The 25,023-nt window shown below is 45.9% G+C and overlaps 1 protein-coding gene across 2 annotated transcripts; it reads right to left on the bottom strand.

Moving 5' to 3' along the window:
- Positions 1 to 1,405: 1,405 nt before the first annotated feature.
- tango6 (transport and golgi organization 6 homolog (Drosophila)) lies at positions 1,406 to 24,422 on the bottom strand. Of its 2 annotated transcripts, none has more exons than XM_030366369.1 (18): positions 24,270 to 24,422; positions 22,257 to 22,912; positions 18,927 to 19,043; positions 18,632 to 18,791; positions 18,189 to 18,295; positions 17,635 to 17,800; positions 16,651 to 16,706; positions 16,372 to 16,484; positions 15,690 to 15,866; positions 15,281 to 15,413; positions 14,907 to 15,101; positions 12,953 to 13,087; positions 12,075 to 12,632; positions 11,308 to 11,365; positions 10,936 to 11,085; positions 7,111 to 7,262; positions 5,534 to 5,647; positions 1,406 to 2,236 (listed from the first exon to the last, which is right to left on the bottom strand). In XM_030366369.1, the coding sequence occupies exons 1-18, from the start codon at positions 24,319 to 24,321 to the stop codon at positions 2,060 to 2,062; spliced, it is 3,276 nt and encodes a 1,091-aa protein (XP_030222229.1). In that variant the 5' UTR covers positions 24,322 to 24,422; the 3' UTR covers positions 1,406 to 2,059. The 2 variants fall into 2 exon arrangements, with proteins under 2 accessions (XP_030222229.1, XP_030222230.1); XM_030366370.1 differs by having other exon boundaries at positions 22,257 to 22,909.
- Positions 24,423 to 25,023: the final 601 nt, after the last annotated feature.

Genomic DNA, 25,023 nt, shown 5'->3' with positions numbered 1-25,023 from the left:
CCATGTGTCAAAGCATCCCTTATGGGTTTATTTATCTATCCCCCCCCCCCCGGCCCAGCCCCTCCTCTCTCTCCCTCTTGCAGCCCCGGCTCACTTTCTCTCTCTCTCTCTCTCGCACCCTTGCTGAAGACTGCATGCACATGCTCTATATGCTCACATATGGCGTGAATGAAACTGCAGTGTGCCCAGGGATGATCAATACTCAGTGGATGGAGTATCTCTCTCTCTCTCGCTCCCTCTAATTAAAAACATAGTTGGAGAAAGTGAGACATCACTTTTAACTATTAATTAATATTAACAACATTTAACCAAAGGCTCTATTTCATTGGACTGTCCAACAACAGTACTCAACGTTTCATTTACTGAAACACTGATATGTGCAATACAGCGATAAAAAAAGATTTTCAGAGTTGCTGTGCTATGCCGTTATGCAGCTAGAATAAACAGGCAGACTGGCTGCCCCCCTCGGGAAGAATGCTGATTCAGATGCAATGTGCATAGTGTGTTTCATTGCCTTTCAACTACGTTTCTTTCAAATTTTTATGAAGTCCAAACAAAGATGTATTTTGAAAAGGACACAAGTCAATCTCCCAAGGTCACCTTGGCACATTGAAGATTTCAGCCATGATTTCTGATCCATAAAGTCGTGACTTAGGACGCACTGAGAATGCATTGCAGGCAGGTGGCTATTTATACAGTGTGAGATGCTCCTTCATCGGAGCGCATGTGCACCTGAACACTTGAAATGCTGAGTTAGCATCGCATGGCTCCTCCCCAAGGACACTCGTGCTTGTAATTATTAAATAAGCAGCAGACTAGATTAATCTCTCTAGTGTACAGGCGTAGGTAGTCGGGATGGCTCCAAGTTCTGAAATTATCTCACAAATAGTTGTGCTGTGTCCATCTGGCTGGTTTCTGTCTCTGTAGCATGGGAAATATAGGTTGTTTAGAGGACAGTCAATGAAGTTATAGTGTGTATTACCTCACATTTTAAGCATGAGTAAAGCCAACACAGATCATTTATTGTCTTTCATATATGCCTTCACTTGTTAACTGTTGAATGTAAGTCCAGCCCAGTCCTGAAGCCCCTGAGAGTTAATGTGGTTTCAGAACAGCTTGTATGCTAGCCATTTCTATTAACTGAAAAATAGTTTACAATCATCCAAGTTTGTCATACCAAAGCTTTTCAGCATGAGGTCATAACTCCTCACTTCCAGCCTCGTACCTAAAAGAGGAAGCAGTCGGCATTCTGTTGCCCTAAATAGAAGTTTGACAATTTCCCAGAGAGAAGTAATGTCTTCCAGCGAAGGACAAATCTCTACTTATTTGGCCTCAATCAAACATTGTTCACCGCAAACGGTTCTGAATTTACATCTCGATGTGCACAACAACAACCAGACATGTATTGAAATCAAAGACCCCCCTTTTTCTCACAAAAGGGGGCCGTTTTATTGTATAAAATGACAGGAAGCAACAGAGGTATCTTAAACATATACACTGCTATTGTCTATACCTGCTTAACTGTTTAGTTGAAGTGATCAATTCAATTCATACACACATAAGCACCTTGGCAAAAACATTTGTGCAGGCACTTGTGGATGGCATTCCAAAGCGGCCCACGTTCACAATGGTAATACTAGACATCGCATCCAGACCCTTTCCAGCTCTGCTACGGTAATGCCATGACCCCGAGAGGGCAGACTCATCAATGCCCAGCAAACACCGCTGAGACCCTGTTTCTGTTTGTCCACTCGTGTTCACACAGGGGGAGACGGAGAGGGCAGAGAGCTCTGTATGTTGAGCAGCTCCTACCTCATTGACCGTTTACAGCCTAGCCCATTGAAGCACAGCTTACAGGACAAAGGAGAGAATGTTTTAGGCGGTTGTCATTGGAGAAACACAGGATATGTGGTGGGTTGTGTGTGTGCGTGATATACATATATATACACACACACACATTCACATAAAATGTTGTGATGGTTGGTAGCCAACAGGTGCAGGCCGGTGGTCAGTTTGGGTGGTTTTCTGAAATAAAGGCTGAATTCCCCTTCCTTTGCCTTCATGGAAGGACCACAATCTTTTTTTCCAGCTTCTGTTTAGGAAAAATGTAGCGCTTCATGACATCATCCAGCTCCTCCAACGCCAGCTGGGCGTGGAGCACGGTGACCTGATCCGGGTCCGAGCGCACCGCCCACTTGAGCGAGCGGTACAGATCCAGGAGAACATCCCCGAGAACCTGCAGGTGGAGAAAGGTACAGATGCACACGCAATCAGCAGGAGGATCAGGACACGGATGTAAGAGAGGCACAGCGGCCCTGAGGGAATGGCCAGGAGGCCAGGCAGTCAAAAGCCGTACACTTCAAAATATGTAGCTTTCATTTCGGCTTGCTGTGGGACCGACGAAGTTTTCGCACACAGACTTGTTCAATTCAGTTTGGTCACTCATTTGATTTGTTAAATGAGATCAAAACGAACTCCACCGCCCCCTCTGCGGAGAATTTGATATAATCTTGGAGGCGCAAGAAGGGCAGAAGAAGAGGCTTAGCGATGATTGCGTTTGTTTCTTTTTGCCTTTTTTGTCTTTACATCCTCTACAAATGTATTTACCACATGAAGTAGGCGGATGGCTTGAAGCTGATCATGCAATGGTGATGCATTTCCACAGATTCATCCTCATAACAAAGTTAAGGAACATGAAACTCGGACGCAGGTTAACAAAGAGCTCGATGTCTCAAAAGACCTTGGAATGATTTATTTCCTGTGTCCAACACACAACTCAATGCAAGTTGCGTCTGCCTGTCTTGGCTCTGGGGATTCCAGTCCATCGTGGCCTAGATTCAGCGTAGTCGAAGAAATGCCTGCTACTTTACTCCACCAACATCCTCCCATTTGCTCACCGTGACCCTTCCCCACCTTCAGCACACCACTCGTGCACCCACCCAGTGTCACTCCCTCCCTCCACCCCTGGGTGCAGGCATGACAGTGCAGCCTCTGTTCCCATGTCCCAGTGTGTCATTAAGTCATACTGCAGCTGGACAGTTTCTGCAGCCTGTGCTCCAGCAGATGTTGGGCCTAATGACAGGACCAGGACTGCTACCTACCCAGCGGTCACCAAGCGCCTTGTTGAAGTTCACCGGGCACACAGGGTGGGTCATTACAGCCATAACCCTAACCCTAACCAAAATGACATGTGCTTATGCATAAATGTTACCTTACATTTTGTTACTACTTTCTAAAATGTATGTATTTAATTTTTTACTTCTAGCTCATATTTAAAATGAACACTTATCCATGTAATGTCAGTTTTCTGAAATTATAACGGGACAATTTAGTGTAGTGTTTTCTGTTAATATTGCAGGCCTTATAATTTGCTTTATTAATGGATCTAATTAACTTTGATGTTCCTCACTGTCAAAAAAAGATGTAGCTTGTCATTAATACCATCAAAAGCATTAGCATGGTCGACGGGCCAAGCAATGAACTGTGTGATGGTTGGCTCCTCGGTCATATATTTTGTACAGCTGTATAATACAGATGGAGGTTCTGATTCACTTTGGGTGGACTTAACAGTTACACAAGGATTCTCACTACATGCAATCAGAGCGGAAGGGGCCGTGATCTTGTGTGTTTTAAGGGCCATCTTGAGGGCACCTGCTTACATTTACGGCATTTAGCAGACGCTTTTATCCAAAGCGTGTCATTGGTGAGAAGCCACCTAGTGCCTGCCTGTTACCTCAGGGAAACTGAGAGTGGATTACTGGTTTAGAGTGTCTCTCTTACAACAGAAGGTCTAAACCTTCTGAAGGTGATTTTTTTTTTTCTTTTACCCAACAGGTGCATAATGTTCTGAACTAGGCGCTTGGCATCGTGAGAGAGTTCAATTTATGTGTCTTTGGCTCTTTTAGTCTGTGTAGACTAATCACTGTGGTTACCATGGAGGGAATGTGTTCCAACTAGGGTCCATCGCAACTTTTGTTCGGTAGCAGCTGAACACACAAGGACACACACACACACACACACACACACACACACACACACACACACACACACACACACACACACACACACACACACACACACACACACACACACACACACACACTTCAAACACTTCTTTTTGATGTGATCCATTGTGTGGATCATCTTACCATCCGTCTCACTAGGGTAAAATATTAAATTAGTGATTGTAGGAACAGCGGGTGTGAGTCGGTCGATGCTGTGTGTGTGTGTAGGAGCACTGGATCAATTTGAGTGAAAATCAATTTCTGCAATACGGCCTCGGCCACGGTTTTTACTCAGCGTTCTTACTCTACCGCGTACAATTTAACCATGTACTTTCACATGCAATGGAATGCATAGCAGGGCTTTCCTCAGTGGCCCAGAGAGGAACATGGCAGGCTATCAATCAAATGGTAACAATTATTCACTCAGTTCCCCTCTTTGTTCAACAGGGAAACAACTAATCAGGTTGTTTAGGTTATGAAACTTTCTATAATTCCAAACACATAGCCCTGGGGGCAAAAGACATTCAGAAAGAGTGCTACGGGGGAGTGTGTGTGTGTGTGTGTGTGTGTGTGTGTGTGTGTGTGTGTGTGTGTGTGTGTGTGTGTGTGTGTGTGTGTGTGTGTGTGTGTGTGTGTGTGTACACACACACACACGGGTGGGATGGAGTGAGTGAGCACTTGAAAGTGTGAGGGTGACTGAATGAGTGAGTTACTGAAGGAGTGATAGTGGGTGAGTGAGTGACTGTGACTGAATGAGTGAGGAAGAGTTGCTGGAGGAGTGAGAGAAAGTGAGCATGCGAGCGAGTGTGACTGAATGAGTGAGCGAGCGAGTGTGACTGAATGAGTGAGCGAGCGAGTGTGACTGAATGAGTGAGCGAGCGAGTGTGACTGAATGAGTGAGCGAGCGAGTGTGACTGAATGAGTGAGTATGCGAGCAAGCGTGTCTGAATGAGTGAGCGAGAGAGCGAGCGTGTCTGAATGAGTGAGCGAGAGAGCGAGCGTGACTGAATGAGTGAGTGAGAGAGCGAGCGTGACTGAATGAGAGAGCGAGAGAGCGAGCGTGACTGAATGAGAGAGCGAGTGGGACTGAATGAGAGAGCGAGTGGGACTGAATGAGAGAGAGGGTGACTGAGTGAGAGAGTGAGGGTGACTGAATGAGAGCGAGCGTGTCTGAATGAGAGCGAGTGTGACTGAATGAGAGCAAGCGTGATTGAATGAGAGCGCGAGCGTGATTGAATGAGAGCGAGTTGGACTGAATGAGAGCGAGTGTGACTGAATGAGAGCGAGTGTGACTGAATGAGAGCGAGTGTGACTGAATGAGAGCGAGTGTGACTGAATGAGAGCGAGTGTGACTGAATGAGAGCGAGTGTGACTGAATGAGAGCGAGTTGGACTGAATGAGAGAGAGGGTGACTGAATGAGAGAGGGTGACTGAATGAGAGCGAGTGTGACTGAATGAGAGCGAGTGTGACTGAATGAGAGCGAGTGTGACTGAATGAGAGAGAGGGTGACTGAATGAGAGAGCCGTACCTGGGTGGTCTTGTCACTGAGGCCACGGAGGAGGAGGGTGATGACATGGACCGCCGCCCTCCTCACCTCAGCCTCCTTCTCCGTCTTGATAAGCGCTGACAAACAAGAGCTCAGCTGGGGACACACACACACACGTTTTATTTATTTCAATACTAATACAAAATATAACAATTAAAAGTGTCAGACCATTAATAATTGAATACATAATATTTTATTAAACTGATATTACGAGGAAATATCTAGGGGGAAAACCATTGATGCTTTTCTGTGTAGCCAGTATTGTTATAAAAGGAGTCTGGGAAAATAAATCAGCAGACTATACTAACCCAATTCTGTACGAGTCTACCAGAGTCTACAGGTCTACAGGGAGCCATTTAGACGATGTGCCACTCTGTTCACAACATGCTAGCAGTAAGCACATTCAGGACGCACACACACACACAACATGCTAGTAGTAAGCACATTCAGGACGCACACACACACACACACACAAACACCACATGCTTGCAGTAAGCATATTGACACACACACACACACACACCTTGCTAGTAGTAAGCATACCTAAGGCATGCACAAAAACACTATGTTATCAGTAAGCATACTCAAGACACACAAACAGACACACACAGCAAACTGAAGACTCACATACAGATACACACTAACAGATAATGAACACACAAACGACGAGGTGCTCAAACCAACATGGTCTCTTCTCTATGAGGGTTCACAGAAGGTGGACAAGTAGACTGACTAGACAGAGAGTAGTCTTGGCAGGTTCATTTATATCAGCCCGGCCCAGCTAACGAACAGGGCTGCTTATTCAGGATACGGCTACACACACACCTCAGAATCTAGATTTAAACATCTGACCACTGTGGTGTCCCTCAAATATACATACACACCATATAGAAGCTCTCTCTCTCTCTCTCTCTCTCTCTCTCTCTCTCTCTCTCTCTCTCTCTCTCTCTCTCTCTCTCTCTCTCTCTCTCTCTCTCTCTCTCTCTCTCTCTCTCTCTCTCTCTCTCTCTCTCTCTCTCTCTCTCTCTCTCTCTCTCTCTCTCTCTCTCTCTCTCTCTCTCTCTCTCTCTCTCTCTCTCTCTCTCTCTCTCATCAAAGAAAACGAATGAAAAGTATTCCAGGTATTTTTTTTATCCAAAAACAATTTCAGTTTACTTTACAAGTTTACTATTTTGGATGCAAATATTCCTTGGGTGAAATTAAAATGAATAGACTAGATGAATAACATCATTTATTCATAATGTTTTTATCTGGACATGTTTTAGCTCTGCTATGACTGAATGAAATTCAGAGATATTTGTAATGTGATGGACAAAATCACAACGGGAAATAAAACGACCAAAATGTGAATAGATGTGTTCAGTGCGAGTGCATTTATATTTGTGTATTGTATGTCAATAGCTGTTGTATGTTTAGTACCTCAAGCCGGTCATTTTACTTCCTTAGACAACGCTAACGAAGAATGCCCACAGCTGCTACCGTTTGACCCATGACACACACACACACACACACACACACACACACACACACACACACACACACACACACAGTGTACCCACCTCCAGAGCCAGGGGACCCAGCGCGTAGTCCAGCCTGTGGCTCAGCTCCCCCAGGTTGGACAGGGAGCTGGCCCTCACCGTGGGGTCCTGGTCCCGAGTGCCCTGCAGGAAGGCCACCATGAGGGGCCGTCCCAGGTGGGGCGCCAGATCACCTGGAGGGGCGCGACAGGGAGAAGGATTATTCGACAACAGTGCCTGGACGACTATATAATGCGGGGTGTGGTGACGAGGGCTGTCGGTTCTGGTTGGTCGGTTGGTCGATCGCTGTGCACTTGTTCGACCGAGTTCTCATTGGTCGGACACATCGGTCTGCAGATGTCCTTCACCGGCCCCATGGGGGGCGGGGAAGGACATCTGCAGACCGATGCGTTTTATTTTTGAGTGATGGGCTATTATGCGTTAGAAATAATATTACATTTTTAAGTTTTTACGTTTTTACAGGCTCCGTAGTCCGTTATAAATAGTGGTATGGTTTTATAGACTAGAAGACTTTGAAGACAGGAGGTCAAAACACCCGGGTTTACACAACATTGAGCTCGCCCAATTTACGGATGACTGCCAGCCTACTGACAGGACATTTACTTGGCTACAAACAAATTCACACCATGTCAAATAAATCGTTGGTGTGGCAGCACTTGTTTTTTCTAAAAGGATGACAAAAAATGTGTTGGCATAAGTCGTTTTTCATGTTGTCTGCGACGTTTCGCCACCTTTTCGCGCCTTATAGGCTTTGAGTATGAATGGACCAGACTTGGCACCTTGGCACGCCTCGCAGCGTCCTACATTGGGAGCCATAACACCAACACAGAGCAAAACCTTGGACTGAATCTTCCGACGCGTTTCCTTTCCACTATGCGACACGCGTTGGCGCGGCGCTCTGTGGCTCTTCTGGGGCCTGACCTGCTTTACATTCAAGCTCTGCACTGACGGGGTCGGACTCGGCCCAGGAGTGGATCTGTCATCAACTGACTTCCTCGAAACAGCTCTCAGCTGATTTTTTGGGCTACCGGGTAGAGTAGAGTGCACTGCGGTCGATTGGGTTAATCCAGAGATAACATGCTGATTTATTTGTATTTTCCCCCAAATCGATGGGTCAATGAGTTTGTCACATTTTAGGTGACCACAAATGTATTTGGTTGACTACAGCCCTATTTGTGATAACCTAGTCTCTGCCAGCTCCTGGTGTGTGTGTGTGTGTGTGTGTGTGTGTGTGTGTGTGTGTGTGTGTGTGTGTGTGTGTGTGTGTGTGTGTGTGTGTGTGTGTGTGTGTGTGTGTGTGTGTGTGTTGCAGGATGGAGGGTCAGTGATTGCTGCTCAAGCACACCTGGGCCCATGTGCCTCTCATAGTACTTATGAAGTGCCAGTGGAACGGCACTCTCTCATCTGGTCCAACCAGACATGTCACTTATTCTTAACCTGTGGAATGAACAGGGAAGCAGCGACAGTTACATTATGGGATTGGTGGTTCATCAAGTCCTTCAACTCACCCGGCCCTTTTTTATTTTAAGCGTTAGTTTCAGATTTACCCAGACATCTGTAAACACGAAGAACTAGCATAACAGGTTACTGATGAATCACATTCATTGATTCGAGAAAAAAAAAAAAAGGTCAAAAAGAACAGACAAATTCCCCAACTCCTTCGTGGTGTTCAGACGGACGATGACACCATAGACCAGTGGGGTTTACAACTCCGGACTAAAGCTTGCTGGCCGTTAACAAGTGACAGAATAAACACAAGGAACGGAAAAATGGACAAGAGAGAGAGAGAGAGAGAGAGAGAGAGAGAGAGAGAGAGAGAGAGAGAGAGAGAGAGAGAGAGAGAGAGAGAGAGAGAGAGAGAGAGAGAGAGAGAGAGAGAGAGAGAGAGAGAGAGAGAGAGAGAGAGAGAGAGAGAGAGAGAGAGAGAGAGAGAGAGAGAGAGAGAGAGAGAGAGAGAGAGACACAGTGAGGCTCTCTGTGGCTGAAGTGACTCCCCCAGCCAAGTGCAGGGAGAGTAACACACACACGGGCAAATAAAAACCATGGAGCAGAGCGAGAGCTGGCCGACTGGCCAAGTTGTGGCTCTGTCTGGCTATGGTGGGCAGATCATTTCCCAGCCTGGCCGTGGCGAGTGCCCTACAGCTGGCTTCGTCGCCCAGGCTCTCAAACCCACATACACACACATACTCGATCCCATTCAGGCCGTCCCACATTAAGTTCTGAAAGAGAGCCAGCCGTCTCTTAGTCTCTGGGTCAGAGACACAATAGCACTGATCTACCCAATGGAAAATGTAAGGATTTTAATAAAGTCTGTGTCTGGTCCAGCCTTGAGGAGGCGTCTTTGCATACACACACAATAATCAATGACTGTGACAAAGTAGATGCATGCCTCCTGCTGCATCATGCTTAGTAAGTAAAACGCTAGAATAAATCAGCGTGGTATCACCAATCCTCTCGGCATTTGCATTTTGGACTTGGTCCCACCGTGTGTGTGTGTGTGTGTGTGTGTGTGTGTGTGTGTGTGTGTGTGTGTGTGTGTGTGTGTGTGTGTGTGTGTGTGTGTGTGTGTGTGTGTGTGTGTGTGTGTGTGTGTGTGTGTGTGTGTGTGTGTGTTCTCTTCAGGACCAGCATGTGTCTTTTTCTTCTTCAACATTTGCTTCAATGCTCTAGTCAATTAGGAGAACCTTGTTATTTATTAAGACACATGCTGGCAGGGCTCTGAATTGGCCCTTGCAACTGCTGACTACTGAGGAGTGAGACAGCGGGCATTTGGGGCACACAGGGCGAGCGTACAAACATGGAGACACACTGCTCTCTGTCTCCCCGTCTCCATCTCCCTCCCTTGTCTCTGGCTGGCCGGCTGGGCCTGCTTGGCTGAGTGTCCGTCCAGATCTTGATGTTATGGATTTCAGTCAGTGGGTTGTGAGCGGTCAAAGTGGTGCAAAGGCCACAGACAACATCAGAGTCATGCCCCCCCCCCCGAAAGCAAAAGTAAAAAGCCCAAAACAGAAGGCAAGTCTATCAGTTGAACAGGTTTTTTACCCCTAACAACACACTGGGTTCCCTCTCAGCACAGAGCTTACCCTGTGTTGGTAGAGTCCATATGGCCCAGTGGTAGTAAATAGATAACTATCACAGACAAAAAAATGCTTGTTGATGTGGCATCATGGGGTTTGAAGAGCTATGCGGAATTCTCCCATTATAATCCCTTTGAAAGCAGCGGGTAATTCTGAGTCTTATATTATTATACTTTATGTTATCTCTTTCTCAAAATACGTCAAATGATTGTCGGTGTTATCGTGGAAATCTTTTTAGAATGACTTTCCTCCCCCCCAGATTTATATATAAGTTGTGGCAAATATATATAGGCGCAGGCGCACACACACACGCGCGCGTGTGATCGCTTTCTAGTCTTATAGGGCTTGTACAACGTGAAGTCACATCGCAATGACCCCCTCAATTTCGGAGGTATAGGAGCAGAAACAATGTTAATGGTTTAAGTGCTTTGGTTATTGTTCAGTCATTTAACTTGAAATGATTTGTCACTATGGACTGACATTGGTGCGTTTGAAACTGCCACAGCGTTTCTCCTGCAAGTTGTGGCAAAACAACGTTTGGAATATCCTAGGATAAGGTATATTGCTTTATTTTTGTCGAGTCGTTAATTTCTGACTTTCCATCGCTAGAAATGTTGTTGAGTACTTTCCAAACAGCGACAAAAAATCGAATGCACCGTATAAAAAAAAAAGTGTGGCGTTTTTGTAAACACTATTACATTTTCCAACAGTGGAGAGAATGTGTGTGTGTGGGCCTGTTCTTGTGTGCGTGAGAGGGTCTCACACTCACCCATGGCCCGGCTGGCCCTCATCAGCACCTCTCCGACCTTGAGGCGCGTCTCCAGCGCGTGCTCCCGGTCGGGGCGGGAGGGCCCCCTGAACTCGCCCAGCAGCCTCTCCAGGATCCTCTCGGGGAAGGAGTCGGCCAGCGCTGCCAGGCCTGCGCCCGGCACACGTCATGTTTACGGAGGGAGACAAAGATCAATGACTCAGACCGAAACCGTTCAGCACGCACGGCAAAACACTTTCCCGGCGCACATTTCATTGAGGGCGAAGGATCGATTCCTTTTGCAGTAAAAAAAAAAAAAGCTGATAAATGAAATGCAACTAATAGAAAACATTGTGTCACGAGTGCTTAAAAGAGGAGGTTGTGGAGCCTCACCTTGAATGGCTGACAGGTACACAAATGTGTCATCGTGTTCCAGGTTCTCCAAGAAGAGCTGCATTAGGACACAAACACGCACACCAGCATTATATGGTTGATATATATCTAGATACACAAACATAGTGAATAGAACAAATAAAATACAGCCAAGGGTTTCCCCAGCAGTAGCTCCATTGGGCTTAGTCTTAAAAACAGACACAATAGGACGGTTATCAAAGGGAATAACCCAAACAATGCCCTCAGGTAGAGACCAGAGGAGCTCTGGAGCAGGGGGGCTAGAAGGGGGCGGGGGGGGGGATGAAGGGGTTCATTAGAGGGTGATCTGGGAAAACCAACCAGTGCCGGCTCTCACTCACCGTTATCAAGGCTCTGATATCAAGGGTCTGTGGGGGGGGGGGATCGATAGGAAGTCCCCTTTGGGCATGATGAGGGGGAGGGGGCTGTAAGGTTGAGGGGCGCAGTAGGTGGTGGGGGGGGGGTTCTTATCCTGAATAGTTAATGGGTTGTCATTCCTGTCTTGTGTGCATCTGCCTCCTTAACAAGTCCCCGGAGAGCCAAGGCTATCCCTGTATCAACGGGATAGCCCCCTCGCCCCCCCCCCCCCCCCCTCACACTGCCATCCTACTTACATCCCTCCCCAGTGTGTAGGATGGACCCTTTCATGCATCAATCAAAGCGTACCGTCTGCCTTGGCCGTGAGAAGCACCAATGACCATTAACTCTGGCTATGCAGCGACGCCCTTTGGCGTGTGCTCTCCACCCACCACGAGGACCCGTTCCTCGGCCTGGAGCGCCGCGGGGAGCCTCTCCGTCACCATGCGCGTCAGCCTCCTCAGGGCCACCGCTCGCGTCGGCACGTCCGGGTCGCACGCCTCCAGCAGCCAGTCCGAGAAGGCTCGGGGGGGCTCCGGCAGCGGCCCCGGGCGGCAGGGCCTTGTGGCGGCGGTGGGCGACGCGGTTCGGGCGTCAACGCTTTTCAGGGGGCCGACGTGGGCCTGAGGCCCCCCGGTGGGCCCCGGCGGCGGCGGCGGCAGTGGATTGGTGTGCAGGGTGGTCGTCTCCGCGGCAGGTCTCGTGGCGGTCGCCGGCGGGTGGGAGCGGTCTCCGGGGGGAGGCGGGGCGTTCCCGTCTCGCGCCGCGTCGTTCCTCTCGGGGCCGGAGCAGGCCGGCAGGCCCTCGGGCCGGCAGGCGCCGTGGGTGGCGATGACGGACCGCAGGTCTCCCGCCAGCCCCTGGATCAGCGGCTCCGGGTGCTGCAGGGAAACCTCGTGCAGGGGCGGCAGCAGGCGGGCCATGCAGGCGTAGTCCTCCGCCCCGAGCTTCTGTTGGGGCGGGAGGGAGCGGCGCAGAGCAGAGGACCAGGAAGGGAACAGAGATGGGGAGGTACTGGGATGAGAGCAGGATGTTGTTGGGTTTTTTGGGCTAGTCTTGCCGATTTGTGCGAAAGGAACTTGGCCCAAACCCGGTGGGAAGGATAACATAATGAGATTATTATTGAATTATTTATAACTTAAATTAACAAATGACTCTACAAATGAGTTAAACAGTATATAACAGTTGTTATAACAGTAACAAATAAATATAGATATGAGCGTGATTCCACTAAAGAAGCCGTAGTGGCCGTGGCAGCAGCAGTGGTTACCTGAGGTTCAGACAGCAGGGTGGCCACCAGGCCCATGGCCATGCTGAGAGTCTCGCTCTCCACTGGCTGCTCAGTGGTAGGACCGGACAGGCCCGCACAGGCCCTCTGGAGCAGGGACACCACAAACCCCACCACCTAGGGAGGGAGGAACCAATGAAAAGCAAAGGTTTAGACCCAGAGACCTGCTCTACAAAGGAAAAAAATAAAAAAATAAGATGGAGCCGGTTCCAATCAGTGAGGTCATTTTCTCTCTCTCAGAATGGTCCCGTCTGGCAAATAGTCAGCCACATAACCAACGCAATGAAACTCTTTATCAACCATATTGTGTTAAAACGGTCATTCATCCAGCCAGTTAATGACGCAGCCAGCAAGCCTTTCAGAGTACAGCCTCGCCAGTTAGTATGAACCTGATTGTTTGGTGAGGAGCACCAGAGAATGGGCATAAAGGCTATTTCTGGGTGGTGGAGTGAAATGGCCCGTTTTCAGGGTGACAAAGGCCCCCTTGGGAAGAGAAGGGCTTTTAAAACCTCAAGCCTCAAGGGGGGCTTTTACCCTGAAGGCTGTGCCATCCGTAGACATCATGTCCCTAAAGAGCTTAACAAGCAGATTTCAATGCAAAGTTTCAAGGCTGCCACTTTGCCCTATGAACTTTTGTCTAGATATTTCTGCAGCCAAACAATATAAACAATCAAATTGGCCTTCAAAAGCTCCTTCAACAACCAGGTCATGGGCAGGCAGTGTATTTTCTAGGTGAGCAGTAACTGTGTCAGCATGACTGCGTTTTTTGTTTTATTGTGCTTGTGGGAGTATAAATACATGATACTCATTTTAGTTGTGGAATAATGTGTTGGAACATTCTCACCTAGGGCAATGATACCCAACGGGTTTATACAGCTAAAAGTGACATTATCCTCGTTATCGTACAGGGTTATTTTGTCTGAGAAAGTCATTGTTTGGTACCTAATATCTAATTGTTATGGTCATAGAGTTAGAGGTCACCGTTAGGTAACTCCACCAGAACATAGCCAGCCTTCTGGATCAGTGGGCTCTGTAGCTCTGTGCCCATTAATACACATTCCTACATCTTAAAAAGGGAATATCAAAATGTTGCATTGACTATGTTCAAACAAGCTTTCCTAAATCCCCTACATTGAGCCCGATGTACTTGGAAAATGTTTTCACATGTTGAGTTTAAAGGCAGACAAGTCTTAAAGAGATACGACATCAACCCTTTAACCATCTCTGACTAATGAACTTGTAATGAACCATCTGCCACATCACATCATGTGACCTGAATGAGTGGAATGGTAGGCAATATGAACCTTACTTGTAGTGGAATCACAAAGTCATATGATGTCCCTCATACCAAATTCCTGACATAATACGTAGACGTAATTGTTAATTATGTCTACGTCCACTTTGCCTGAGAATGCTTCCTTCCTCCTCACGTGCATCATATTTTCAATTTATATAAAAGGAAAATGAATCATGAAAAGAATCGCCTTGCCCATCACCACCCCCAAAGTACATTATTTTCCAATTTTGTGACAGCCCAGAGTGGTTTACTCCACTTATACCACAGATACCAACAATGATACGATACAACTTTATTAATCCCCCGTAGGAGAAATTTGTGATATTGACGTTAGTTACTTTCATCTATAATGTTCCTGTTTTCCTTCAACTTAAATCAGCCGAAATGTAATTATTCTATGAGCATTCCGTATTAGTATTGCCAAGAAAACTTCTGATCGATAGTTCAATTTGAGTGTTGCCGGAAATATTGGCAGAGCAGCGAAGTGATTTGGAACTGTAAAAAAAATAATACACAGCCTTGGAACGCAACTGACCAATAAGAATCAAGCCTTCGACTGTAGCTCCGCTGTTGAACGTACACTAGCAGTGAGAATGCCGGCAGGTCATGGACCCGCCCTGGCAGCTCCGCCCCTCTCACCTGGGTGGTCTTCCTGAGCAGCGTGGCGTGGGGCAGACCCTCGCACAGCGCCGCCAGGGCCTGCAGGAGGGCCAACCTCCGACCGCCGGCCGCGGCCCGGCCCGACCGGTGCTCCTCCGCCTCCAGCAGACTCATGGCGCCTAGGTCCACTTCCTGCTCCTCCTCGTCTTCCTCTGCGGCCCACAGAGTCAGCTCCTGCGTCGGAAGGGGCGGAGGTTTATACTTTAGCGTGCGAGCGCTCGCACCTGCGTGTGACAGCGCTCGTGCTTGCGGGACAAGTTTCTCTCATCTCTGGGCAATGTGTTTCTACATGAGGATGTTCAATATGTGCGTCTTGTGCCTGTGTGTGTTTGCGTGCGTTTGTGCGTGCGTACCTGCAGCAGCTCCAGGAAGAAGTCTCCCGGCAGGTCGCTGTCCTTGAGCTCAGCCAGCAGCAGCACCAGACACTCCACCCTCCGCTGCTCCCCGGAGACGCGCTCATACAGCGCCTCGTCCTCGTCACTGGGCCTTGGGGGGGGGGGGGGGCGGGGGTTAGGACACTGATTATGGCTGTTGGAGCCTCACCACTTTCAATCTCACCAGAGAACTCAAACTGCACATCCCGTAATAAACAGAGTCTGTTCACTGATTGAACAACGCAAGTGGAACATTTTGAGTTCAGAACCATGAAACAAATCAGTAACGCACAAAACAAATGAATAAGAGACGGACGGACAGAGGGACAGACAGACACACAGACAGACAGACAGACAGACACCCATCGTGCTACCATGCCACACCCACCTGTCGGTCCCTCTGGGAGCCAGCTGAGCCCCTCCGTCGCTGCCCGGGGTGAAGTGCAGCCCAGACGCCCCCCCGCCCTCCTGCCCGTCCAGGCTACAGAGCCCCCGCAGCACGGGGAAGACCTGGGCCTGCTCGGCGTGGCCCAGGTACCACAGCAAGATCTCCTGGCACGGGGCGCTGTGGTGCATATTAAAAACACACCCAATAAAGATACATGGTACACACGTATTAACACAAAATAAAACTCAGCTAAAACATTAAAACAGGGGCGCATTATAGAGTAATGGCTAGTGTTTTGACTTCCCACCAAAGAGTTAAGGGTTTGAGCCCCAATATCTACCTGTACTATCGTAACTATCCTTGAGAATTGTCATTATTAACAAGTATCTCAATTCACTGTATGTCACTTTGGAAGAAAGCACTTGCTAGATGACTAAATACTAAGTAAACACGGCCGTAACCACAAAGAATGCAGTTCCTCATCCCTGATGATTGTACCTTGCTGTACAGCATAGCTCAAATAATAAACACAGTGGCATCTGCAAAGCCACGAGTAGTATGACTCATGTCAGCTTACATGCGCCATTAAAACGTTTCAATCAAATACAGGCATTGGCTATGATCTTTCTTGTGAACACACACACACACACACACACACACACACAATAAAAGGCCAGTGTACCGCAGGTGGGAGACGTTCTGCTTGGTGAAACAGAACAGGCTGAACACGACAGACAGCACTGGCTCCAGCGCCGTCAGCACGGGGACCGACGCACTGTTCCCTATCACCCAGATCTGGAGCACGGGCAGGAATGGGCACAATACTGTACAACAATAGAAAAGCATGTGGAATATTGAGTGACGGGTAATAAGTCCGCCGTCCTTACGCCTGCGATAAACAAAACATACATTTCCTTGCCAAGTTATTCCGACAAAACAAGCTGAGCCTTCCAGTCCTCACCTTGTAAACATCGTCCACACTGCGGCTCAGCGCCCACTCCTCCACAGAGGCCTCGCCTGAATGGGGCACAACAAAAGGAGCTCAAACACGACAGAGGTCGTTCCAGAACTACATAGTGATGGACCTACGCCAGAGATTTCGATCAGATTTCACACCATGAAACTGTAACGTGCCATTGGTTCGAAATAAGCTGGGCACAAGAAAGTTAAAGCATTGGAAAATCCTGGTCACCTCTCGCTTCCTAAACCATATACTATATGATCAATTTAGAAAGGGATACGCCGAGATATCTGTCAATCTGCCTTTGGCTGTGTTAAAGATTTAGACGAGTTGTTTGACTCCAAAGTCATCATTGTGCGTCCAGAAGGGGAGCTTGATGGGTTAGTATTTGTTATCCGTCGGCTGCTTAAATTGGCTTGCAGAGTTACAGTAGCCGAGCCACTTTTGATTACTTTCCAACGATTTCCAATGTGTCCCGAATAGTTGCTTTTTTGAAACGAGTTTCCGTTACAACACAAGATCGTACTTTGTCTACAAACACAGCGATGTTCATCAGGGTGATTAGTAGGCTACCTGTGTTGCACCACTGACTATATGATCAGCTGCCTCTGGTTGGGTAGCCTTGGTGAAGGGCAACCTGTCAGAGGCGCATCACAGGCAGCCTCAGAATCACAGCAGCAATGCTCCACTTTTTGAAATTCAACACCTCGTCTGAATCTGGGTGAGACGGGCAACCACCAATTTATATTTATGTAGATATATTCCTTTCAGTTTGACAGCAAGAAAAAAATGGAAAAAAGTTGTTAAAGCAAAATTTCATTCGGGTCAATTTTCTTTTAATACAAAAAAAATGAATATTTTACTTTCAATTTGCTTCACCCATTATCTGTACTTAACAAGAAAAGAACAACTGTAACTTGACGTTCCCCTTCCTGAACTAACATCAAGCAGTAAGTGATACCATGAGAGCAGTGTAATTCTGACCGGTTGCCATGGAGCAGCAGCGCTTCAGCGGGCCAAGGAGAGGTTCCAGGAGGTACTGCTGTCCAAACTGTGGTTTCTCCTCCACTATGGTGAGCGCCGCCCTGGTGGCAACGCGCTGGAATTGCCTGGCGGTCAGTTTGTCTTTGAAGTGCAGCAGTTCTATAATCTGGCCAAAGAGAGTGCATATCAAGACAAACATGTATTTCACAAACGAGTACGTTTAGTGTTGCTTCAAAAAATGCCAGATAGAATTTTGGAATTGATTTAATTAAAACGTGGAATGCCCAGGATTTACTAATAAATATTATTTTCATAAACATCACTTGTTTCTGTGTATTGGAATTAAATTGGCATTTAAAATACAGCCTAAATGCACCTTAATATGTTTTGACGTCGACATAGGTATATTTTGATTTTGTATAAAATTGTGATCTACAATGTGTCTGAATCTCAACTCAGTCACAAGTTAGAACAATATTTATTATAAGAGAAAACAAGCATGAACTGTGTCTTTATATATTCCACATGTTTCACATGCCTCTGTCTGTGTTTACCTGAGGGCAGACCTGTCTGTAGTAGAGGTCTGCTGAGACACACTGCTGAGGACAGGCCACCAGTATCCTAGCAACACCGTCACACCTCCTCCAGTCGGAGTCACCCCCTAGTGGACACAAGGGAGAACCACAGCAGTAAGTACTCTCAGATTCATTGACCAATTGTCAGAAAGATCACTCGTCTCGACACAGATCATTCTCATTCTCATGCATTGAATAGAGATGATTATTTTTTTATTGGGGTTATTGAGGTTGAACGGTAACACCCCATTAATAATAAAAAATAGTATTTATTTTCCATATCGTGTACTCGTCATAACAAGATACCATTGAAATGTATAATCATACAGAACAGCAAGATTCATCCTAAGAATGCATCACAGTGCTTCTTAAAACCCTGTTCCATGTGGTTGGCCCTTAACCTGGCTCCCGTGGTTCCCTACCTGTGCCTCCCTCAAGGATGGCCCTGGCTACGGCGTGGACCCCGTGAGGCTGCATCAGCCTGTCAGACAGCAGCTGGCCACACAGACGCCGGAGCCAGGCAGGAGTTGCTACTGTTGCCGGCCTGCTGGGGGCCCCATTGGCCCCTGCTGTTGAGGACACCTGAGTAGTATGGTAGACAGAGACAGAGAGAACAGAAACCAATGCTCATCACTATTTCAGAAGCTTATTTATCATCTAAAGTTATAAAAGGCAATATCAACAATTAACTCTGGATTATCTACATCTTATCTCAACCTGTTTGGGTCCACCTTGGAGTATCAGTAGCTCCTTGATTACGATGGGCTGATAGACTGTACCCAGAATGCTTTTCAGGGCCGCCCTGCAAGCTGTGCGTTCTTCCAAATTCAAATCCTAAATTTGTTAAGAAGTCAAAACACAACACACATATCAAACAATACCATCTCCAGCCTAATACAAAAACACACATAAGTAAAAAATGTATGAATACAACAGTGCATCATGGTTATACATATAGTAATAACACAGTATACCGTTTATATTTCAATAACATTACTATACATAGCATAAATTAAGAAATCCAGGTATAGGTTTGAAGAACCATGCTAGTTGAATGCAACTACTAGATTAACTACGACCACTGGATGGGTGAAAGGATGCATGGTCTAGACTCTAGAGAATGCCTGTGCATTCCCAGGGATAGTATCGACGGATATGGCTTCTCAGTCTTTTGTGTTAGAAGGGGTGTTGCCCCTTTCTGATAAAATGATGCTCCGACAGAATATCAGGTGATTGTTGGAGATTGTGGTATAAAGTTTCATGTAAAAGTAGTCTTTCAGAACTGGAAACTCCTGAAGGGATGCTGAATTTCAAGAGTGCTTTGTCCAACTTTTATTATGCATCCTAATCTATTTCTCTATTTTTCTGGTATTCCCAGATCAGAGTGACAGTCACCTTTTCTTCTGTGGCCTCCCTGTGTCTGACAGCTGTCAGGAGGATTCCAAGGAACCCTTTGAGGTGTAGGGTATGTGGGTTTGTATTGTCCTCTACAATATGGAGGTCAGGCATGTCTGTCGCAGGGACAAGGTGGCCAACACACTGTGAGGTTGTTTTGCTTTTGTAAAGGATATTATTAATATAATGTTTATATATTATTATTACTATTATTATTAGTTTGATTACGCATTTTTCCCACCATCGGCCCCTCTCCCTCCTGCTCTTTCCAGCTCAGCCATGCTAGCTTTAGCTGACATCAATCAAGTGATCTGGCGGGCCTAGCCAGGTGCAGTAAGCTTTATGGCTGGTTGCGTCTTTGTTTATTGGGGAGGGGCGGAGATCCAGATGTCATGTTACTAAAGTTTAAGGCGTCGGCCATCCCAATGCATCCCCTAGTGTTTGTCCTTTTTCTTGTTGCTTTGTTTGCCAGCTCTCCCAACCCTACTATACTGCCCTACAAAGGCAAAGTGCAGTAACTACGTCAACGTTGAAACTGAGAAAAATGCCTTCAAAGTTTTCATACTGGCCGGCCAAACCTGTTGCAGGTACAATAGTGGTGAACTTTCAATGAATACCTTTATAGGAAGGAAAATTGTATCGAAAAAGAAAAGACCAACGATATGACCTTTGACCTCAAAATTGTAGATACTGCATTCTGCCTTTGTATTACCTCGAACAACTAGAGTGCTATTACAAAGGCAAAGTGCAGTATCTACAAGTTAAATGTGTTCTGAAAGTAACTTTTTTGCATTACCTATGCCTTTTTATTTAATTTAATTGGCTTGTGCTTCGTTTATGAAGGTTTTTGAGAGCATTGAAATTGCTTGTAACCTTCAATGATCTATTTTGTCCTTATGTCCCTGTCACATCGCAGCCCTAAACAATTGAAGAGCTTGGTTCCAACACGCTATATCCACAATTTTAATGAATTTTCATGAATCATTTTTTTATATAAAAAGGTTTTAGGTTATATCAGTGAACCTGCAGTTGGGATAGTGTTCTGTAATGTATCTTAACTTTAACAAAACAACAAAAATACTATTTTGTTGATATCACTGGAGATACACACTATAAATATAGATAGCGTTTTGAAATCAAACCCTTCAATTGCATTTTTTTGTCATCAACATTGCCATTATCTTCCCAAATATCCTTAACATTTTACACACAATCAATAGTATTTTGGTTTGTGGATTTTCATTTTAATTAGAAAATTAAGTGTGGGGGGGGGGGGGGGGGGGGGGGGGGGGGGGCTACTGCATGGTGGCAGCCGATGGGAAGCTTAGATAAGTGATTCACTGGAACTCTTGGATGCATACATGTGTGTATTAAAGTAAGTATTATACAAGATTGGATATTACTGTTTTGGTGGCAAAAGACTTATCAACAATTCATAGAGGTCACTCAGTTACATTAGTTTGAAATATAATAACCATAAGAACTACAGATAAGGTAGATATAATAAAAAATTACTTGCCAATTATATCCCAAACTAGATCTAACGTCAAAATGAGTGACTGCCATTTTATACAATAGAAGAAATGAACTGAAGACGTCAACTGATCTCGATGGTGGTTTTGCAACCTTTGGACTTTCTGCTTGAACTTCATTGGCTATCCTTTAGACAACGCAATATTTTACCTAAACCATGTGATGTAGCGTTTGGAATGAGAAGTAAACAACCAATCTAAATGGACATTTCATTTTCATTCAATATCGTATTTGCGGCTGCACGGCTCTCCTCAGGAGATCAGCTAACTCTAGAATGCTAAAGTAACAGTGACTTAAATGGAGTCGACTAACTAAATGAGTAGGCTGATTTTGTTATCTTCACATCAGTTGGATTAGCTGCCCCGAAACAAAAATAGTTTCAGAAATGAAGACAAGAAAGAAAACAGCGACGTGATCGTAATTTGACTATGACAGCGGTTCCAGAGTGGAAAGATGCTACAGGCTTCAAGGGAGCAGGTTGGCTAAAATGGTTTAAAAGATTTAGGTCAGTTGTTGATATTTTTCCATCGTCCTTACCATTGTCTGGATACTTGCGTTTCAAAGCAAGTTCCACCATGAGTTTTCCTCAGTAGATTCGGATGGGGCTACTAAGGCAGTCCGCAGTATCTACTGTGTCAAAGCCGGGTGAACAAAGGCAGAGCGCAGTAACTTCACTTACTGCGTTTAGCCTTGGTATTAGGTTGGATTTTGTAGTTACTGCAAATTTGACTTGGGGATATCTCTGAAACGGGACACAGTTGGACCAAGAGTTTTTGTCTCAAGACAAAGAAGGTGTTATAAAACCCATTTTCACCCTGAACTCAATTTTGACAAAATACGTAGTTACTGCACTTTGCCTTTGTAGGGCAGTATAGTGGTGTTTCAAATCAGTTTAAGTTCAATAAAATAATGCATTTTTTTTGGTGCAAGTTGTAAGCTGTCACTGTCTCATCTGAACAATAGTAGAATCATAAGTGGCCATCATTGCCCTAAAAGCTTATCGATTGCTGCTATTGCACATCAATTCAGACATGACGGGCACATTCTAAGATACGTTTGAAATACCAGAGAGAGGAGAACACTAATCAACAATCACATGCTGACACATAACTCGGTTACCTTGTCTCCCTGGGAGCACTGCGGCTGATGACCCAGCTGGCACAGAGCAGCCATGAGGTCGCCCAGGTGACGGGTGTACACCAGCGTGGCCAGAGACGGCAGCTCGCTCAGTCGCAGCAGCACCGTGGTGGCGGTCAGCAGCCGGCGCGCGGCGGGGGGTGCGGAGGGCGCGGCGCCGTCGCGTCGCACCAACCCCGCCAGCAGCGGGCCGAACGCGGAGCGGCGCTCCAGGGCCAAGCCCACCCCGGGCACCAGGTGAGCACAGAGCCCGAGGGAGACGGTGAACTGGAGGGCGGCGCCCAGCGTCTTCTGCTGGCTCACGCTCAGCACGTCCGGCGGCAGGGCCGGGGCAGCCTCGGGGGTGTGCCGATTGGCCGCCGGCGGAGTGCACTCGAAGAGCGCCATCTGGGTGGAGAGGTGGCGGGCGAGGGTGAGCAACAGGAGGAAACACTCCTGAGCAAAGGCCCAGGGGACATCCTCCTCTGCTTCGCTACAGAACCAGGCCGCCGCCGTCCTCTCCGCCTCCCGCAACGCCCATGCCTCCTTAAGGCTCTCGTCGCTCTGCAGCTGCTCCAGTAGCAGAACTCTGTTTGTCCGCAATGCCCCCAAGATAGCGTCACGCTGGGATGACTGAGTTTCTCTCACATGGGCCTCTGCTGGAAAGAACGGAAAACCAGTACACTGTGGGATGTAGGATTATGCTTCAATAACGACAGAAGGTTGATTTTAGCCTTGAAATTTTATCCGGCTTCCGATAGCTATACACAGGGCAGAGATAACGATCCAAATAATATATTTAAAAAACGAAATATTGAATAAATAATCTTATCACATAAAATCAGGGAGTTTCTCTTTGCAAGTTCATAAAACCTTGTCGTCGGGGACGACGCTGAAGTTGGCATCCGATTCGCAGCATCCGATTCGGCTTGAAAACCACTTAGAATCTTCAAATCGGTCCTGATAGGAAACCACTACAACTAGACTCTTCAAATTTGGACTACATTATCACAGTGAGGCTATACATTATGCAAAACATAGTTTCAGATTTGTGAAACCTTTACCCTATTTGTGAAAAAATGCAATACAGGCTTATTTGAATGCTTTTTAGGGGTCCAGACCGCATTGCATTTTCACAAATAGGTTAAAGGTTTCACAAATCTGAAACTATGTTTTACATAATGTATAGCCTCACTGTGATAATTTAGTCCAGATTTGAAGAGTCTAGGTGTAGTGGTTTTTAATCAGGATCAGTTCTAATGCGGTCTGGACCCCTAAAAAGCATTAGAATGTGCCTTTATTGCATTTTCACAAATAGGGTAAAGGTTTCACAAATCTGAAACTATGTTTTACATAATGTATAGCCTCACTGTGATAATTTAGTCTAGATTTGAAGAGTCTAGGTGTAGTGGTTTTCAATCAGGACCCGTTCTAATGCAGTCTGGACCCCTAAAAAGCATTAAAATGAGCCTGTATTGCATTTTCACAAATAGAAAAAAGGTTTCACAAATCTGTAACTATGTTTATTATAATGTATAACCTCATCGTGATAATTTAGTCCAGATTTGAAGAGTCTAGGTGTAGTGGTTTTCAATCAGGACCGATTTAAAGTGGACCAGCTGCTGAATCGGATGCTGCGAATCGGATGCCAACTTCAGCGTCGTTTTCCGGGGGGTAAAGGGTTGAGATGCTGATCTAGAAGATTAGCTCAAAATAATGCGCCTTAAAATACAATGAATACACGATAGCTTCGGTTCAAATATATATGTAAAGTGCAATCACTGCAGTGACGTCAGTATTAATTATAACATATCATAGCACTCTGTTCAGAAGCGGAATAGCTGTCTTGATATGGCCACAGAGAAAGACACAAGCAACGCGACGAACATATGTAATTTGTTTATTTATATATATATTCCGGTGTCTCATTGAGAATTGACTGGGATATTCTTACGGAACAAATGTCTAAATGTCCACAAAGGGTTAGGACTGGCAGATGTCAAATTGCACACTTACCACCGAGTGGTTTTGTCAACACATTTAACGCTGAGATGATTGCTGAAGTCATGTCGCCATTGTCATAATACCAAATGAGTCTTGAACAAGCCAAATGCAGACAGGTTACCTTACCACGCTGCTGCGATATTACAAACACGTCGCGTATAAGTTGCGTCACAAGACTCCGTTCAATGTGAAACCGAAACGCGGAAGTTCACAATAGTAAACAAACAGCCGATGAGTGCTTGAATTTAGTTTTGCAGTTTCTAAAGAACACTAGATTGACATATATATATATATACATATACATATATACATAATTGGAGTGATTGTTAGGAAGTTTGATTTTATTTGTTTTGGTCTGTTTTCTATGGGAAGAAGATTTTTGAGCGTGGGAAGAACCACGCTCAAAAAGAAGATAGTTGACAACCTAACTGGGTTTTCCCTCCTTCTTCCCCAAGTGAACACAATACGTATGTGAGTGAAAGTGAAGTGAGGCGAAGGGGTGAACATCTAACCATAGAGCTACCTAAATAAATAAATAAATATATATATATATATATATATATATACAGGTGCTGGTCAAATTATTAGAATATCATGAAAAAGTTGATTTATTTCAGTAATTATATTCAGAACGTGAAACTTACATATTATATCAATTCATTACACACAGAGTGATATATTTGAAATGTTTATTTCTTTTAATTTGGATGATTAGTACTGACAATTACTGAAAATCCCAAATTCAGTATCTCAGAAAATTAGAATA

Source organism: Gadus morhua, chromosome 9, assembly GCF_902167405.1.
Source record: "Gadus morhua chromosome 9, gadMor3.0, whole genome shotgun sequence".
In the NCBI taxonomy this organism is placed as follows: Eukaryota; Metazoa; Chordata; class Actinopteri; order Gadiformes; family Gadidae; genus Gadus; species Gadus morhua.
This window is presented reverse-complemented; position numbering and strand designations above follow the sequence as displayed.

Bases quoted from the DNA above. Each gene is read 5' to 3' on its own strand.
- tango6 (XM_030366369.1), bottom strand. From the start codon at position 24,321: ATGACTTCAGCAATCATCTCAGCGTTAAATGTGTTGACAAAACCACTC. The intron at 5,648-7,110 runs GTGGGTACACTG...GTGTGTCCCCAG, and splicing joins TGGGTCCCCTGGCTCTGGAG to CTGAGCTCTTGTTTGTCAGC. The intron at 2,237-5,533 runs GTACGGCTCTCT...CTCCACCTGCAG, and splicing joins TCAGTGACAAGACCACCCAG to GTTCTCGGGGATGTTCTCCT.